This window comes from Heliangelus exortis, chromosome 2 (assembly GCF_036169615.1).
Source record: "Heliangelus exortis chromosome 2, bHelExo1.hap1, whole genome shotgun sequence".
In the NCBI taxonomy this organism is placed as follows: Eukaryota; Metazoa; Chordata; class Aves; order Apodiformes; family Trochilidae; genus Heliangelus; species Heliangelus exortis.
The window spans coordinates 102238307-102257383 of record NC_092423.1 but is presented as its reverse complement, the minus strand read 5'-3'; the positions used below and the strand labels follow the sequence as shown (position 1 = coordinate 102257383).

At 41.8% G+C, this 19077-nt stretch overlaps 1 protein-coding gene across 1 annotated transcript in view; it reads left to right on the top strand.

The window, feature by feature from the left end:
- Positions 1-4085: 4085 nt before the first annotated feature.
- EMILIN2 (elastin microfibril interfacer 2) overlaps positions 4086-19077 on the top strand; it is a 33739-nt gene continuing 18747 nt past the window's right edge. The window contains exons 1-3 of the mRNA XM_071737239.1: positions 4086-4315; positions 4474-4596; positions 17629-17804. Of these exons, the coding sequence (XP_071593340.1) occupies positions 4191-4315; positions 4474-4596; positions 17629-17804 (424 nt within the window). The 5' untranslated portion in view covers positions 4086-4190. The remainder of the gene's footprint in view (positions 4316-4473; positions 4597-17628; positions 17805-19077) is intronic.

The following is a 19077-nucleotide window of genomic DNA, read 5'->3' as shown; positions in this document are numbered from 1 at the left end:
AAATTTTCTTTGTTCCCTAAAACCATTTTCCTCTTTCCAGAGGGACATTGCGACCTCCTTTGATTCATGAACACATTTAACACAGTGCCAAATGTAAAGCCAGCTACAGGCTGGTTTCTCATGTCTGATGGCCACGTGAGAAGTACCTGAAAGACCTTCTGTGCCACAGACAGTATTTCTAGATGAGAGCTTTGTTATTAAAGAGAAATGTCAAGGGAGTACAAACATCTCTAAAAAGCACCCACTTTGGGTCTTTTTTTGGCATTTTTTAAGGTGGTGAACCTGAAGAAAAGGAACCCAGAAATCACAAAGGAATTTATTACTGAAATCCACAGAAGAATCTGATAAGAGAGATAAACTGCAGGGATAACACCATTTCCTATCCATGAACCACACCATTAAAGGCACATTTCTCTTTTGGAATTCTCATAAAAATACTCTGATAATGTTTTTTGCTGTTTATTCTGTTCACCTACTCTGTGTACCTTTTCTTTTTAGACTCTTGTACGTGGGTCTGGTTGTTTCCCTATCATTATCCTCTTATGAAGCATGAAAGTGCAATAGATCTTGATGCTGAAAACACAGCCAGACTGCTTAGTGAAGACAGAAGAACTTTAAAACAATTTAAAAGGATTTATGGACTCACATCTGTGATCTCTGTCTCCTAGGGACGTGTGTACTGACCTCGCCAGCCATTGGAGCCCTGCTCAGTGCACTTGCAAACTACACTCTTCATTTGGAGGGAAGGGTGGGGAAATGCTTTCCCTGTACTGTAAGAATCATCTGCCTTGGGATTTCTGTGAATTTTAAGAGATGAGAGGATAGAATGGAGAAAAATAAAGTGTGAGCATAGACGTCTCCTTGAGAATGCAATTACTCTTCATACTTACACTCTGAAATAAAGCCAGCTACACCCATAGAAAAAATGCAGCCATGACCAGAGCTTGGACCACATGTCCAGTGTGCACCTGAGCTGAAGATTCTCCCAGCAAAGCCTGATTTCTGTACTGGTTGTTGTTGAATCAGCTGATATCATAGGCCCAGTGTGAATATCAGACGAGCTGAGGTCAGCTCTATGCATCTGCCCAAATTCATCCATTTCTATTCAGCTCAGTGCTTCTCAGCACAAGTAATTTTCTGCTGCTACTCCTTACTGAGCCATCATGCAACCAGGCATAAAACTTCACTGCCTGCAACAGCACTTGCATTCAAGTTCCCCCAGAGTTCTGTTTTCAGCAAGAAGCAAATGGTCCTGCAAGATTCTGGTTTTCATTGTTATGGTTTATTTTAAATGAATCAAACTCAAAAATTCACTGTGCTTTGTAGTACAAGTCTCACACGCCCCTTTAAAGTAATGGCAGCAAACAGCGTCAAAGTCCTGTTTGATAATATTTACAAAGTAGTTGAGCCAGACAGTAAAGGGACATCTCCTCTATATCAGAAATCAGGAGAGCTTTTCTTGCATGTTTTTTGAGAGAACTAACATTTTTCCAAGGAGAGTTCTGAAGTTACAGGCTGCCCCAGAGCCATTATCTCCTATATCCATGGTGTAAGCAAAGGCTGTAATAACTCTTCTAAAAGTGCTCCAAGTTATGTTTGATCATGCAACTGAGTCTGTGGTTCACAGGTTAGACAAATGCCCTCATGGCAAATCAGGGAACATCTGATTTATCTCCCTTCACCAAAATATAAGTTCAATATTTTCCTATGGAGACATACTGTTGCTTCATTTCATGCTAATTTTGCTTAAATCAGCCTAATAATTTTTGTACTATGCAGTCATTCTCAGGACAAGCATGAGCTCAGTCTTTCATTATTTAATGACTTGCCCTTTGTGAGACAATGTACAGCTCTTCCATATTGCTCATCACTTTTGGAAAAGGACCAACTTCATGAGTTCTTTGACAGGATGAGGAGGGGAAAAAGGAAGAAAGAGCATTCTTCATTGCTTTTTAGGGACTGCACTGTAGTCTTGCTTTCTTCAGGCTGGAGAAACTCCAAATAATTTCTGCCGGCACAAATAATGATGCCTGACTGGCACGTTCTTGCAAATGTAAACACTGGCATGGTAAATTGTTTAATCTTTGCCTGAAGCATAATTTCTTAGACAGTGAGGTGCTACCCTCTCCAAAGCAGCTGCAGAGCATTAGGAAGGTGCCATTTTCACAAGTGAAATGGGACAGATTGCAGTGGCAGTAGTAATCTCGTATTTTCCCCTTGCTAATTAACACCAGCAAAGTGTTCCTACACAATTTAACAGGAGACATTTCTCTGGGGACCAGGAAGCTTTAGTGTAGGTTTGCAGTGAAACAATTACTACAAAACAGTCTGAAAGTGTAATTCTGACTTCAGCATTTAAAGTTTATTTCCCTGTCACTCTCAGAGGCCACATGAAGTTGTTGGGTGAGACTGACTGTCACGACTGGCAGATGAAACCTGCCCATTTCAGCAGGTCAGGGGAGATGATGAGATCCATCTTCAGCTCAGGCAGGCCACTGCCTACAGGAGAAGAGAGGAGGGCCCTGCCCTGCTGCCGGCTTTGCCTGCATAGGAGACTCAGAAAGTCTGAGCATTTGCTGTGGCCACAGAAGGCCTGGGAGCACATGGGCAGGGCTGGGACCTCTCAGGCTCAGCAGCAGCAACAGGCACAGCTCCCAGGTCTCCCACCCAAACTCTTCTCCACCCAACACACCACTCTTTCCCTTCCTTCTCTCTGGCAGAAGCAGCCTGCCCTGTCCCAGCCTCAATGCTATATTCAGTTTTGCCTGAATCCTAACCAAGTGCTGCAGAAGAGCAGGAGCTGAGGAGGCCAGAGGGCCCTCCTTGTGGCATAAACTGTGGTAGGACCCATTGCAGATGACCTTGCATAGGCAGGTCACCCTCACAGGGCAGGCTACCCTGTCAGATTTTAACACCTGAGTGAATCTGAACACCCATTGCTTTCTTCGCCCAGTAAACAGTTCTCCTTATATATCCCAGAATAGTTTGTTTTGAGAGGAACTTTCAAGACCACATTGTTTCCACAGCCTTGCCATGGGCAGGGACACCTTACTCTAGACCAGGTTGCTCAGAGCCCTGGCCTTGAACACTTCCAGGGCTGGAGAACCCACAACTTTCCTGGGCAACCTGTGCCACTGTTGCCACCACCCTCACAGAAAAGAATTTTTTCCTAATGTCTAACCAAAATCTACCCTCTTCCAGTCCTGTCACCACATGTCCTTGCAAATAGTCCCACCTCAGCTTTCCTGTAGGCCCCTTCAGGTATTGGAAGGCTGCTGTAAGTTCTCCTTGGAGCCTCCTCTGCTCCAGGCAGAACAACCCCAACTCTCTCAGCCTGTCTTCACATGAGAGGTGCTCAAGCGCTCTGACCATCTTCATGGCCCTCCACTTGCTGCAAGAGCATCATGTCCTTCTCCAGAGCTGGACATAGGTGGGGTCTCAAAAGAGCTGAGCAGGGGAGAAGAACCACCTCTCTTGATCTGCTGGCCATGCTTCTTTTGATGTAGCCCCGGATACAGCTGGCTCTTGGGGCTGCATGAGCACATTGCCAGCTAATGTTGAGCTTCTCATAGTGGCCTAAGGTACATCCCCTGCTGAGATAGCTGCTGCAGTCACCCCAGGCCCAGCTCTTGGGTCACGCAAGGGAACAGCCACCATGTCAAGGCAGTGGTGTCAATTGGAACCACAGAGCTGCCCCAAGTCAGCCAGCCTGCCCAAGCCACACATACACATACACACACACACACACACACACCGACCCTCACCCCCCATCAGATTTCCAATGGCTCTGCCGCCAGCTGGGGCAGGGAGATGGGGAAAGAGAAAGGGGGGCTCTCCCGGGTGGCCTCGCCGCCATGAGCCGTCCCATATGGGACCGTCGTCCGCCCCTCCGCCTGCGGCAACGCCGCTGCTTCTCGGCCGAGGGGACAGAGCGGGGCGGGAGGGAGGGAGCGGGGCCAGGGCAGGGGCCGGGGCTGGGTCCGGCCGGGCGGGGGTGGAGGGGAGCAGCGCCTCGGCCAGAGGGGGGTGCGGAGCCGCCGTGGAGGGCGGAAACGGGGTGGAGGGGACTTGCGTCAGTGAGGGAGCTGGGAGCTGGCGAGGGCGGGCGGGACGGAGGGACGGACGGAGGGACAGACGGACAGAGGGAGCCCGTGGAAAGGCACCGGCCCTCCCCGCTCGCCCGTCGCTCCATGAAGCTGTGCCCGGGGTTCGCGACGCCCTCGGGCTGGGCGCTGCCGCTCCTCCTCGCCCTGGGCGCCGGGCTCAGCCACGCCACTCCGCACCTGCGGTACACCCGGCCGGGCTCCCGCAGCAAGTGAGTAACACCCGCCCCGGAGGGGGCTGCGGGAGCCGCTGCCAGCGGCGGGGCGAGCCGGGGCAGCTCGGAGTGGCGGGGCGGGCGGGATAGGGCTGCCCTCTCATGCCCATGCCCATCCCGTCCCTGATGGCCGCTGTCTTCCCCTCCTCCCGCAGGAACTGGTGCGCCTACATCGTGAACAGGAACGTGAGCTGCTCGGTGCTGGACGGAACGGAGAGCTACATCCAGGCCCAATACAAATGCGCCTCGAACCAGTTCCCCTGCCAGCCTACTCAGGTGTAAGTAGCCGAGGAGGCGACCTCGGGTGGGGGAAGCGTTTGGCCACCCCGCCCCAGTGGTGGAGCGGTGGCTGCGGCGCTCCCGGCACCCCAAAAAGCGTACGGGGGAGGGAGGAGGGTAAGAGGGCGCGTACCGCCTTCTGCTCCCCAGGACGCCCCGAACAAAGCACTCGCTCTTATTGCAGACATCAGGCTGCCCGAAGCTAATTAGAGCCAGATTGAGCGTGTTGTTGGTCCGCACAGCCCGTCCGCTGTGCCGCCCCAGGCACACACCTCGGCGGGGCTTGCAGGGAGGCGGAGAGCGGGCGGGAGCCGACCCAGGGGCTGCGGCGGTGCCAGCACCTGCTAGGAGCACACCTACTAACCAGCCCTGGCATCGAGGTACAGCCTAAAAACCGGTTTTATGGTTGCCGTGTGGTGCTGGATGGGTGCGTAACAGCGATGGAGAGAGAGCCAGGAAGGCGAGCCAGCTCATTTACAATGCGTGTAACCCTGTTGTACAGCAAAGGGAGCAGCCAGTGCAGAGATTTTTACAGAGGGTGATACAAAGTTGTTCGATAGAGTGTGACAGGATAGCAATCTGTAGAGTGACCACCTGCAGCACACTGTGAGCCCGCAGGTACAGCTGGAGTCAGGGAACAGCTGTATCTCTTTTATCTTCTGGCTAATCCCTGGCAAACCATTTACCTGAGTTTCCCACCTAAAAAGCAGTACTATTTGCACACTTATGTTTAAAAGCTGTAGGCAATAAGCACTCTGGAACAATCTTCCCCAGAAGTCCGTGGAAGGAGACCTATAGATTTTCATGGGTTAGGCTCAGAGTTGGTCTGAGGTGATGGTGAGGATTCTTTTACAAAAGAGAAGTAATTTTTATTTTATCGTGGAATAGCAAGGATGAGACTGATACTGCTTGGTCCTGAGTACTACTGAAATAGACTGCTGGACATAAATGACGCTGTCACCCTGGGGCCTTTGACAATAGGTGTTGGGCATCTGGCATTCAAGTGAACTGTTTCTATTTGTTTGGATTGTTATTTTTGTAAGAAAAATAACTCTTTTGCTATTAGAATGTATAAACACTGGAATTTGGTGGAAATAACAAAGGCAGCAGACAGCTGAGTAACACCATCCTGTGATTTCCCTTGTTTCTCTTTGGAGTGTTGATCTGGCCATTTTGGGTTTCTGGGTGAGTTTACAGGCTGTGTAATGGGGTGTGCCCTTTGTCGTGCAGTCTCTGTAGTGGGGCTATGGAGTGAGGAAGGGCTGTGAAACTGAGCTCATTGAACACATAAATCACCAAGCATTAAGATAAGGAATTTCAGAAGCAGTAAATTAGGATTTTCTTGGACTGTCTTCTAGTAGGTAATGAAGAAAGTGCTAAGGCATTGCTTCTAGCTCAGGAAATTCATGAGCTGAGAACTGCTTGAGCTGGTGAGATCTTTGGCAGGAGTCAGAAGGGAAAGCCCAGCCTGAGCAGGGAGTTGGACTGGATGACCTCCAGAAGTCTCATCCTTTCCAGATGACTTTGTGGTTCTGTGAAATGGCATTGTCTGTCCCTGTGCTTCTCCTAAACATCTGGAGTTGGCTGCTGTCAGAGAATATGGGACTAAACAGATATTTGGTATTGCCTTCTGTGGCCAATCTCATGGTGTTTTTCTTGTTCTTTTGAGAATGGAATTAGATACTTACCGTAAGTCTTTGTTTCCCCAATTTGACTCTCTTTGGTGAACACAACTCTTAGTTTCTTCATAACCCTAAAGGTGACTGCAGAAGTATCTATTACAGCACTCACTGATAACATGGAAAGCAGCTGGAATATCAAATTCTTGAAATGTTTCTGTATTCAAAACTCTTATTTAAAAGTCTGGGACTTTATTTTTCTATTGCTAGTATACACTTCATTTTAGTGGCCGAGTAATAAACGAACTAATCCAAAGCATTTGAAACACATGGTTCAAATCCTGCAAACTCCTGCAAATAGGAGTAATTTAATTCCTGTGAAAACTATTGTTTTATTCAGTAGGAGTAGTGGTTTGAATAAGGAAATGTGTTTATATATGTTTGTTAGCTAATGTTGACAAAAATTGGACTGGAAAGAGCTATAAAAGCAACAAAGAAATGACTGTGAGGACTTCTATGAAATTACTCTCTTTTTCCTTTCTGCACTTACACAGAGAAGATAAAAATGAACTACATAGCAGATACTCACTAGGATAAACGACAGTGCCTGTGTAGTCTCCTTCTGACACCTGTGCTTTGTCCAAGAGCTCATTCTGCTGTAGACAGTAGGGACAGTGAAATTCAAGTCAAGGAAAGATTTTGTTAACTGTATCATAGACATATGGGCTTCTTTTAGTACTTAAGTACTATTAGGACTTCATTTGCCAGAAGGTTTGCTGTTGATTTAAATGAGTTTAAGACTAGGTTTAGAGAGCCATTTTAGTGTTTAGGTACAATTTAAGTTATCCATAACAATTAAATAGCTCACTTCATTAATTTTCTCTGATAGTGTTTCACTGCCTCAGACATACAGGGTATTTCTAAATATGGATTATAGTCAACACTGCTTTTTTTTTTTTTTTTTTTTTTTTTTTTTTTTTTTTTAAGAAATAGAAAGCTCTGTTGATTAAGCCTAAAACTCATGTGGGCATGTACCATTTTTATCTACCTTTTAGGCCCATTAGAACATAATTTGTCTGGAAAAAACACCCCAGTAACTGCACTTCTAGGAGTGCTAACTGTGATTTCAGTTTGGCTACAGGGCTTATTTCCTGAAATGTTAAACTGAAATTCAGGAAATTATTATACTTCATTGCTTAAGTGTTTTATAGGTATTTGGGCTTGATAGTGCATTTCCTCACTAAAAAGTTAGTGAATGCTTTGGCTGGCTAAGGTGTCAAGGATAAATGTGATTTGAAGTGTGGCTGCTTAAGAGATAGGAAGAGGGGGAGTAGAAAGAAAAATCTGAGATGTCCTTTGAAGTCTATGCCCTTTGAAGTATGGGGGCTTCTGATTTATTTTTCTTAAAACTGTGACTAGCAAAGGAGGGATGAACTTTGTTATTAGGTCATTGGACTGAAAGACAATAACACAAAAATATTAGTATTTTTACTGACTAAAAAGATCTTGTATGTTTTGAAATTTAGTAATGTTTAATAAACAGCTGACCTCTCCTCACTTCTTTTGTTACAGATTTCTTTTCCAAGCTTTCTTAGTTCAGTAGCTTAATTAATATCATTAGGAATTTGTAACCAATAGCCTTGTCTGATTCTAAAAGCAAATTATATTGCCCTTCTGGCTGGATCCTACACACTCCTTAGGGTTGTGGCTTCTCTTGGACATGCTCAAATCAATGTACCTGCTTAAGAGTAGGATGCTGTTACACCAGTTCTTTGTTTTGCATCTTGTGCTGTAGAGTACCTGGGATACCTGGCTGTACTGTAGGTGTTCCCATTATGGCATTTTTGGCCAAAGCTGCTTTCACTAGTAAGGCTTTCATTTAAAGTTAGAAGCTAACTCTGATGCTGAGGGGTGTTTTCTGGCTTTCCATCTTTGCTACAGAACTGGGAAATGAGATTTCCTCATACGATGTAGTAAAATAAATAGGAAAAAAAAATAGATAGGGAGGAACCTCTTGAGGTCATGTAACCTCCCCCATAGTCCTCCCCCTAACAGCAAAGATGGCTTCAAAGTGTAAATCAGGTTGCTCAAGGACCTAAAGAAATGTTGTTTTTATCAGATTTCCTAATTCAAGTACCAATCCCCATTAAGTCTGCTCATGACAGTAAAGATATTAGTGTGGTGAAGTGTATACGGGGTCAGGTGACCTGTCCTTAGTTTGTGGGGGGGTGGATTTCATGATTTAGTGTGAGTTGCTCATCTCAACATGATAAACATATCATGATTGTTTCACTAGGTTGTGCATACTTAGAACTGTCAAGAAAATGATGAATGAATCAATAGCTAAATTAGCAAGCCTCTCCAGATCTCTTATTGAGCAATATTTTCCATCTTCTTGAATTTATTACTTTCAAATGACTATGAATAAGGCTGCTTCCAAACTAATCACAGTTTTTATCATTGCCAAGAGGAAGATTAAAGCTCAAGCCTTCAGATACTCATGCTGCTAGTTTTATGCAGTTATAAATATCAGAATAGATGGCTATACATATTTGTAACACACAGTTTTAATAAGCAGTATTCGGTGTTTCTTAATAAAGTAATAGTGAGTGAAAGTATGAATTGTTTTACTGAAAACAGTATCAGACTTTCAATTTAAATTAAGTGGCTTCATCAGTTTACCATTTTCTGGCAACCCAAGAACAACCAGGGTAGAGCACATCAGCCCCAGTCCAGGAACGTGTAGGAAATCCACATATAATTTTCATCCCTTCAGTAGTCCCAATGTAGTTCAGGTTTGCTGAGACTGATCAGTAGCTAGAAATTAAGCATACAGACCAGTGTCAAAGTGTACAGCACCAGCCAGGATCAAACCTAAGATGTGCAAGTCAGCACAGATCAGACCCTAGGTTTGCCACTGGCTTCCAGCAATGCATATTTCATAAGAAAAACTTTCAGGATGTACAAAAATTGAAGGGAAAGTGAGCACTGTTTAATGTTTTCCCTCCAAATATCTAGAAAGGTCTTTAAAATTATTTTTTTTTCTACTTAGTGTATTTTGTATGAAGCAGAGTTTCTTTGTACAGGCTCCAGATAGCTGACTACATAGGGAGGTTAGCCTAAGGGGTTGTGCATTGAAAACACTAAGCAAACTTAAAAAGCTTCAGAATGTACTTCTGGTTTCCTGGAGTGCTTCTTTGAAAATCTTTGAGCGCCTGCTGGGTGTGGTAAACTTTCCTGGCTGTCTCCTTGAGCTTGAAGTTGTGCATCTCTGCCTCCACACACTGAATGCTACAGTTTTTCTCCTTTGTGAACTGGAGAGGGAATTTTCATTTCACACATTCAGGTTTGTTGCAGTAATTAAAAAAAAAAAAAAAAAAAAGTCACAAACTGCTCTTCAGTTCACACTAATGTAAAAATCAGAGTTTATAAGTTTTTCTGGTGTCAGAAATGTTTGACCTGGGGTTTGGAGGCTTCTTCAGTTAAATGCCAATATGGTGTCAAAACAACAAATTGTTAATTTTAGGGATACCCAATTTAGATACACCGTTTCTCAGGAACCTTTATCAGGAGCAATGCTTTGCACCCTCACTTGTCTTTTCCGCTGGTTTAAACCTGAACCTAATTTTGTGGACATTCCCTACTGGACTTCACTGGTCAGTATTTTAAGATTAATATCCTTGGTGGCTGAAAGGTGGGGTGGGTTTGTGGGTTATGGATATATAGAGCTCCATACATGCTCACAAACACCTATCACCAGAAAAACGAAGCACTAATAATTATGACACATGGTGGCATGTCTCAGAGAGTGCAGTCCCTTTGCTGTTTCTTCCCAAGAAGCATTTCTCCCCCAAGAAAGGAAATTGTATTTTGAATCTCATTTTTTTTTTGATAGAATGCTAACTGAGATGAACGACATAAAAATCATCAAAATTCGCTGTATGAGTAATGAACAGTGGCACTTATGGAGATTTCGAGTGGAACTACAAATGAAATCCTGTGATGCCTGAGAAGAGTTGAACATTTTGTCTTCTACCCATTTCTGTAAACTTTTATGCCTCATCTTTAAAAAGAAAAACAAACAAACAAAACCCAAAACCCCAAGAAAACCCTCACCAGCAAAACCAAGCAACAAACTCTCTGGTGAAATTCAGCCCCATTCTCTTGGATGTATTTAGCTAATGTCCAGCATTAAAGAACCATGTGAGAGAGACCAGGCTGCAGTGAGCAGGTTTGGGCATGATGGATCTTTTCTTCCCTGCCATTGATAGATAAGAGGAGAGTGTTCAAGGGCAGAGGAAAGTAACTTTCCTCCCTCCATCCCTCCAGCTGATACGCTGGGGGTGGAGTAGGAGGGAGGCATAGATGTCACCTGTGCCACTGCTCCTTCCCTTGTAGCAATTTCTTCCAGACAGAAGGGACACTCTGCTCTCCTTGTGCTTCTCAGGCGGTGTAAAGGGCCAAAGCAAACAATAAACACTGGAAAAAGTACTTATTTTGTAATGCTCATTCCTATTTTGTGATGCATTTGGTAAAATTACAGTGCTTTTGGGGCCTGATAGTAAAACACTCTTTACAGAGATCTGGATGGGTGGTTTCTTGGTTGGGAACACAGCAGGCAGTTGAATTACTGCAGATGTGTGCTGCTGGAACTTGTTCTCTTGCTTCAGTTTCATGTTGATGCTCTCAGACAGTGGCAGTTTCTATCAGTTTCTATTTCAGGATTTAGCTCAGATCTGGTGCAAGTGTCAGCCATGCTTTACATTAGTGCAAATCTTCTTAAAAGCACCAAAACACCCCTACCTGACTGTGTATGCCTGGGGAGGCTGAGCCTCCTTGGTGCTATGTGTGAGTGGTGGACACCATAAGTTTATGTATTCCACAGGGGTGCATGACAGTTGTGTTTTTTCCAGGGCAGACAATTTTGAAACACTCTCTGCTTGCTTTTGATCATGTGTATTAGAGCCTGATTATTATGTTATAACATAACTGAACGTGGCCTTTCAAGAGCTTCACTTGAGATGGTTGTGACTAGACCAGGATTTGACTAGTGGGTAAAATCAGTGGCAGGTTTTTGAAGAAAAAGTAATTCTCCAGACCTCAATGCCTGGCAACACATGTGCTGACCTGTATATATATATATTATATATATATATAATTTTTGGAAAGCAAAAATGCCAGCTAAAGGAAGAGGAGCAGTGGAAAGATAAGGCTTTCTCAAGTCCCTCTGTAAGAAGCAGCTTAGTGTCTCTGATGCAAGATCAAAGTCAAAAACTATTTTGGACTTCACTGGGATTCCTTCTAAATACATTTTTGCTACAGCCTATAATTTCAGTTTTTTTTCTGACCTGATGGCTTCCTTTCACTGAACACCTAGACTTCTGGTAGGCTAATCTATTCCTGTCAAAACATCTTCTCATTGCTTGCTGTAAATACCTTAGAGATAAACTCTTGGTAGAGACACATTTTTCTCAAATTAAGCTCATCTGTGGGCCAAAACACAAGCTGCCAGTGCTGCTGTGCAGTAGCAAGGTTATAAAAGAAAATCTATAGGTGGGATTCAGCTCACTCTGATTTGTGCTGTCTGCCATAGAGGGGGAAGAACATGAGAATGGGAGCTTAGACACCTGCAGGTGCTGATGCCAGTGGTGTCCTGCATGCCTTTAGGTAATGGGGTGTAAATGATGACTTTAGGACAAGATGCAGCCCTGTTTTGGCTGTTACTGTCTGTATCAACTGTGCTTCTGTTGGGTAAGGGAAATACAGACAACCAGTGCATGTCTGTACCTACACAGTAGGCATGTGAAATGCAGGTGTACTGAAACTCACTGCCAGAGTTGCTAGAGACCTTTGTGATTTCATTAGAAGAAGGATTTCTGCCACTATTTGTAGGCATTGCCTTTAGGCCTGCACTCTTGGGAAACAGAAAAGTTAGGGTCAACTGGTTCTGGTTTAGTAACTGTAGTATAAATGGCCAACAATGCTTGGACAAAACATGATTGCATTTAAAGATATTTTCTAGGTTCTATTTCTGGAGGGTGTCCATGTGCTACTTTAGCACTCCCATTGCAATATATTGGAGGTCTGGATGACTGGAACATGCAAGAGCAGTCTGTATAATTTACACATAATGGATCTACATTCAATAAAAAACTTTAAATAGTGAAGATGTATTATCTTTAATTCAATAAAGCCATGGTTTGCAGGCTGCTGAAGTTGTGGGACCTGCTCCAATAACTACAGAATTTTGGACCAACCTTGAAGTTTTGTACTCAGAATAAACATATCATACTCTGCTTATGTTCATACTTAACATATGCTGATTCTGCAGTCCCTTCCTCACAGTGAGGATGTGGTGGCACTTATCTCCATGCATTTCCCTGAAGGTTGAATGTTAATATCTAGTTACAGAACTGAGCCATATGTTTTCCCACCAATTTAATCCAAATGTTTCTGATTTGTTTTATTGCTATTAGGTGACGTTCCAAATATCAGTGCTAACTGCTTCCTTCTGTGGTTTAGCACCATGAGAAAATTATAGCTCTTTTCCTAGTCAAAATGTCTAGTGTTTGCAGCAAATGTGTATTTTTAATTAAGCATTTTCCTGAGAAATAGTTTTATCTTAAAGATGAAGGGTAGTTAAATGCTGTTGAAACCCCGAATGACTTTATTTCAGCTGCAAAATACTTAACTATTTAAAATGGAGATTTGCATTAGCATTCTGAACATGTTTTCTCATTTGCTTAGCATGTTGAGTTCATGGTGAAGGCAGTAGGCATTGGTAGTTAGAAGCCTGTTGTGGAAAAACTCTTCAAAAGCTGCTATTCTTATTTTCTCTGTTGCTAGGAAAGATTAGAGACTGTTGAAATCACCCTTTATTCATGCTTTCTAAAATAATGTTTTCATTTGTAGTATTTACCTTGATTCACCAAAATGATAAGCAAAGGGTATCTTGGACTGGAGGTCCACTAGTGGATGGGGAGAGTAGGCACAATAAATGCTGGTGTGTTTTATGTAATTTTACACCACTTTAGGAATTAAAAAAAGATATCTTTAAGACATTTGTAAAAATTATTTCTTTTATTAACCCTTACTTGATCAATGGAAATCCAGGTCAAGTGGAGGAAGATTTAATGTTTTACTATTTTTAATTACATTCTGTCACATACAGGCATTGAAGTGGAGCCTCAGTTCTTTAAGAGACTTACAAGACTTTTGTGAACCCTTTTGACCAATTTGCCTCACTAGGTCACTGTGTAAAGATTCACACCTAGAAGACTAAAGTTGTGAGATTTGGACATGTTATGTTGTGACTGTGTAATTCTACCCAGCTACATAGGGAAGCAGCCATTCAGCTCTTTTGCTATACTGACTGCATTTTGGATATTTAGTGTGCTTGTGTTTTTGTGTTTGCTATCACTGTAAGTGAGCAATTGGATTCAGAATATGTAAATAAAGACAAGTCTGATTTGTGTATTATAGTAGCTCCCAGACCTATGTTATTAAAATATGTAGAATCACAAATTATTCTTGGGATGTGGTCCCTAGCAGAAAGTTTTGTTTTGTTTTCTAACTGTAATCAAGAAAATAATTTTGTTCGGTGCTGCTAGAATATTATATCCTGGTAAAATCCTGGAAGTCTCCAGCTCCTCCAGTAAAATCACTGACAGAGCAAAGTTCTGGCTTCAAGGAACCTGTTGTATGATTTGAGAATCTCCCTTGGGCTGGATGCAGGGTGGTGACTGTCATTTATCTGTGCATCTGGACGCTTCTGGCTCAGTGGCACCATTCCTTGCATGGGCAGCTTCCAGTATGAAGCATATCATGGGTAGAGAAGCTTTAGCAATGATGCTTTGATTTTAAAGAAACTTTTATGTACTGGATCCAAATTAGAAGAGTGTCAGGGCAAGTTCCTGTTACCCCCCAGCCTTACATGACTGCCCTTGCTAAAGTATGGTTCGTTTAGCTGGACTGGCAGTATAGAAGAGCCATAGTTCATGCTGGGTAAATCCCAGTTTAATTTCTGAACCATCTATTGCTATAGCTGTCTGTAGAGCTGTCTACTATAGCTGTCATCCATTACTGTAGCTGTCTTGTTACCATGGTTCAAGGTGTAGAACATGAAAGCTGTTCTACTTCTAGATTTCAAAGCTTTTTGATTCTAGTTTATTTTTGATCCTAAAAAAAAAAGTGGTCTAGGATTCAGGATAGTTTGTATTTGATGTGCTATAGCTGAAACAAAACCAGATCCAATTTCTGTATTTCCTTGAGCTCTCAATTATTCAAGAATTTGTAAGGAATAAACTGCTACAACATTTTAAAAGTTGTAGAAACAGTGTTTATATTTTGTGATTTAGAATGGGGGGATTCTTCTGCATTTCAAATTTTCTTTAAAAAATATTAAAATATTTTATGCCTATTAGGATCATGAAACTAGGAAATAAAAAGGAATCAGAATGCTGAACTTACTTATTTTTTAAGATGTAGGTTAGAACGGTCTTATAATTTGCCCATATGAAAAGTATTAAGCTTGGGTTTTTAAATTGTTTTAATATTCTTTTGTGTTTGGTTGTATCTTGGGTTGGTTTTTTTGTTTGTTTTTTTTGGGTTTTGGTTTTTTGTTTGCTTGTTTTTTGTTTTGCTATATGTTGAATTCATGGGGAGGTGTCTTCATTGATGAACATAATTACAGAGAAAGCATGCAAAGAGAAACTTGTCAAAAATATGATAGGGATATCAGAAATGGTACAGAGAAAATCCTCATTATGTAATTTGAGCAGAGAAGTGTGAATTTGCATAAAAGTTGTTCCTTTATAGAACTTGTTTCTGAGCTACATTCTTAAAACTTTGTTTGGAAAAAATAGAGGAATGTATGATCATGGCTTTTGAAGACCCTGTACCTCAGAAACAAGTGTGAGGAACACACACAAAGTTTAGAGTATTTAAGTGTTTTATGTAAATCAGAGACCAGAATGTAAAACCATTTTTGGTGTGTGAAAATTGATCTGAAAGTTCAAAGTTTGCATTCAGAAATGTGGTGGTTGTGAGAGGGGTTTTAATGACTCTCAAACCACTTCAAAACACTGAAGTGTCTCAGTGATCCTGTCATTCCTCTGGCTGCACCGGTTAGTTGGAAGGAAAGGAATCAAACCCAAATTACCTACATGAGATGTGGTTTAATACTTGAGATAAGGGAGAAGGAAAAGGAAGTTCCTGGGTGGCCGGGATGTTGTCTTTCCCAGTGGTGCCCTCTGCCTGCACTCTGCTATTTGATTTTTCAAGCACTTGACCGTGGGGATTTCTGTACTTCACCCTTGTAAACAGGACTCAGCACATGTTTTGGTGAAAACTGTAAAAGAAATGATGAGCTGGAGTGCAGTTGACAGCATGGAAGCTGCTGAGAAGGTAAAAAAAGGACTTAAAACTCACTCTGAGCTTACATGCTCCAAGGCAGAAACTGAAAAGTTGACAACCACAGCACTTCAGTTATGAGCACCTAAAAGACAGATTTACAGCTTAGACTGCCCCTGCCTTCCTATGGAGATTCACAGGAAAAGGGAATCCAGACACTTATTAGAATAAACTACTCTTTGGCCAAAAAATAGTTGGGAAAATATACAATACTTCTAGTCACAGTAACTCCTTCCCCTTAAATGAGTTGTGGATAAAACAGTAATGCAAAAGCACACTGATTATTTCCTGAGTTCAGAATTCAGAGTACCTTCTGGCAGATTTGGGGAAGATATGAAAAGAAACAAATTCTTAATTAGTAGTTAAAATTTTAGCCCCCCCACCTGAAGTTGCTTAGCAGCTTAAACAAAGAAACAACAAATGGCTGTCAGATGTGGGATGTTATATTAAAATTGTGTCCCTGAAGGTGAAAGATGATGAATCAAAAAAATGCAGTTTTTTTTATCCATTATTTACATTCAGTGTAAGATTAAATTTTTTCCATTTGGTAGCTGATTACTGATTATTTTTAAACAACAGTAATTTTTTGCATATTGATATAGAAGAAAATGCTTCCTTTAATGAAACATGTAGTTGTTTAGTTTTTCTGCTGTGATAACATGGCTGCTTCTGGTGTTCTGGTTCTGCACTGTGTCCTCTCTGTCCCAAAATACACTCCCTGTGAGCCCAGCCATATGAGTGAAATCTGTTGCAGAGCTTCTCTTGTGTCCTTCGTTGCCATCTTCTGTTTCTTCTGCCTGTTAGTAGTAGTTTAGGGCCCCCTCAGCTACTAAGGGAGTCTGTGATTCATTAGTGGATGCAAACTGTTCTGATCTGAAATAATCTTAAGAAAAAAAAAAAAATCTAAGAATGTGACAGGGAGGTTAGTGGTATGATACGAGTTTTATTCAGAGAAAGGAATTAACGTGAGAAATCAGGGTAACTTTTTTGTTTCAGTGCATGTTCCAAGTGTACCAATTTACAGAGCTCAGGTAATGAATCCCTGCTTTATTTATTTTTCTCATCTCTCAGCCTCAAATGAACAGTATCTTAAGTTAATGGGGTTTTTCTAAAATAGCCCAGCCCCTGGTGGGATGCCATAGTGTCTGACTCTAGGTGAACATGCTGTATATGTCCTGAAGGGAAGTTGCAGAAGAAGAAGTCTGTGGTTAAAGAAATTTGCAGCATCACAATCAGTTTGCTTTTGAGTGATTAATCATGGAAACTTAAGGTTGTACATACAGGATGTATGTGTAGGTTTGTCTGCATGACCCTCTTCAAATTAACTGGGGCAATAAAGTACAAAGAGCTGATTCCTTCACTGGTCATAGCCTTTCATCTGACACCTCCTTTCATGTCCTTATCTGACTCATGCTTTCAGCATTTTGTCCTTCCCTGGAATATCCCCCTTAGCTTTGACTAATCCGTACATACAGGGCCTGAGGAATGGTTTAAGTGGAGACTGTGGAAAGACAAGTGGGACAAAGCAGACAGAAACATTTTTTGATGCCAAGAAGGGCTGCTGCCAGCGCAGCCCTATGGGTGGGTTTGTAAGGAAAAGCAGTTAGAGAAAAAAGGTTTTGAATTTAGAGAGTAATAATTTGGTGGTCATTGTTATACTTGGAAGTGTCTTTTGAGACAAACCTTTACTTCCCACAGCACATTATCCCTTTCCTCATAAAGGAAAGCTCCTGTTCTATAGCTGTGTTTACTCTCCCTGGAATGGATGAGTTGAGTGCAGGTAACTTTAAAATCTAGAGAGAAACATCTACTCATTCAATGTTTGAAGGAGAAAGGGAAGAATATATGAAATCAATCATGGAATCGTATAATTGATTTATTTTTTAAATTAATAAAAAAAATAACACCCAGCAAACAAGCACCAAAACTGTTTAAATTTTGGATTTAATTTAAATAGCAGCTTAGTTTACAGGTCATTTGAAATGTTTTCTGTTTTGGCAGATACCGAACAAGTTTCAGGCCTCGTTACACAGTTGCATACAAGACAGTAACAGAGCTGGAATGGAGATGCTGTCCCGGGTACAAAGGGGAAGACTGCAGAGAAGGCCCAGCAGAAAAGCCAAACACTGCTCGACGTCCCACAACACCAGCAAGAGCTGCAGTGAAGAAAGGCTTGGGTAACTTTTTGTTTGAGTTTTGGGTTCTTGTTTTCGTCTTTGAAGTTTAAGAACCGTTTCTGGTTTCTGTTGAACTCAGCTACTGGCAGGTACAACATCAACGTGGGAGACACCGTGTGGTGGGAAAATAATAGCGAGGCAATGACAGTCTTGATACAGAGAATTTCCTGAATAATAATGGATTGGTGGGTGTAGAACACTGGCCATAAAGGCCAACTGTCTACTCCAGGTTGAGGAGACTCTTAAGTGTTGTGGGTTTTTGTAAGAATTTACAGGTGTTTTTCTGATTTCTTCATTGTCCAGCAAAAAAAGCCTCAACAAACCAACAAAGCAAACCAAACCACGCCAAGAAACCTTTTTCAGAACTATTATTACAACAAAAATCCTCCCAGGCACTAATTTAATGATATATAACGTTATATATAATAGTAGTTTCAGCGTTTTCTTTGTTCAAAGGCTTGTGCAGATTTTAGGTTACTGTTAGATTACCTGTGTTAACACTAAGGGGTAAGGGAATGGTAAGTCTCAATTGCTGAAAAAATACCTTAAAGATGAATGTTTGTTAGTATCAGGCTGTGTATTCTGAAAGGGCAAGAGGAGTGCAGTTACTGCAGTATTATGCGTTTTCTGCATTAACAAAAAATGATAGATGTTTTTCTTCTGAAGGACTTTTTTTCAACATAATCAGATATTAGTATCACATGTAGCACTTAGTCAGATTTCCACTTGTCTTTTTTTGTGTAGTAAAACAGATTGGAATTGAAAACGTTTTAAGCCAGTCCTAGAGATTACACATCTGCTTTAAAAATAAGCTTTTAAAATATTTTCTTAGCCCCCCCTAGAAAACAATTTCCAAAAGATGGTATTAAAACCCCAGTGATATCTTTAAGTAACTTGTACACTGCTTATGTCTAGAGATTTTCTTTCTGCTCTGACCCTAAAAGAACTGTAATTAATGCAAAAATAGACCATTGTGTATATAATAGTTGTACTCTGTGTGTGCAGACTTTTTTATTATTGAAGGAATCTGCCACCTTGCCGATCTTGAAGAGTACATGTGTGACTTCCTACCTTCTTTGTAATGTCTTTAAGCTGAATTACAGTGTAAAACTAAGCAAAAGTCCAATTGCATGTGCTTCAGACCCTGTCTCAGTGTTGCTCTCCACTGTATAGCTAGCACACATTGCTTGGAATCACTGCTAAAACTCTTTTGTCTGAAGATTTAACTATTAACACCACTCCAACACAATATAGTCACAGTTTGACAGGAGAA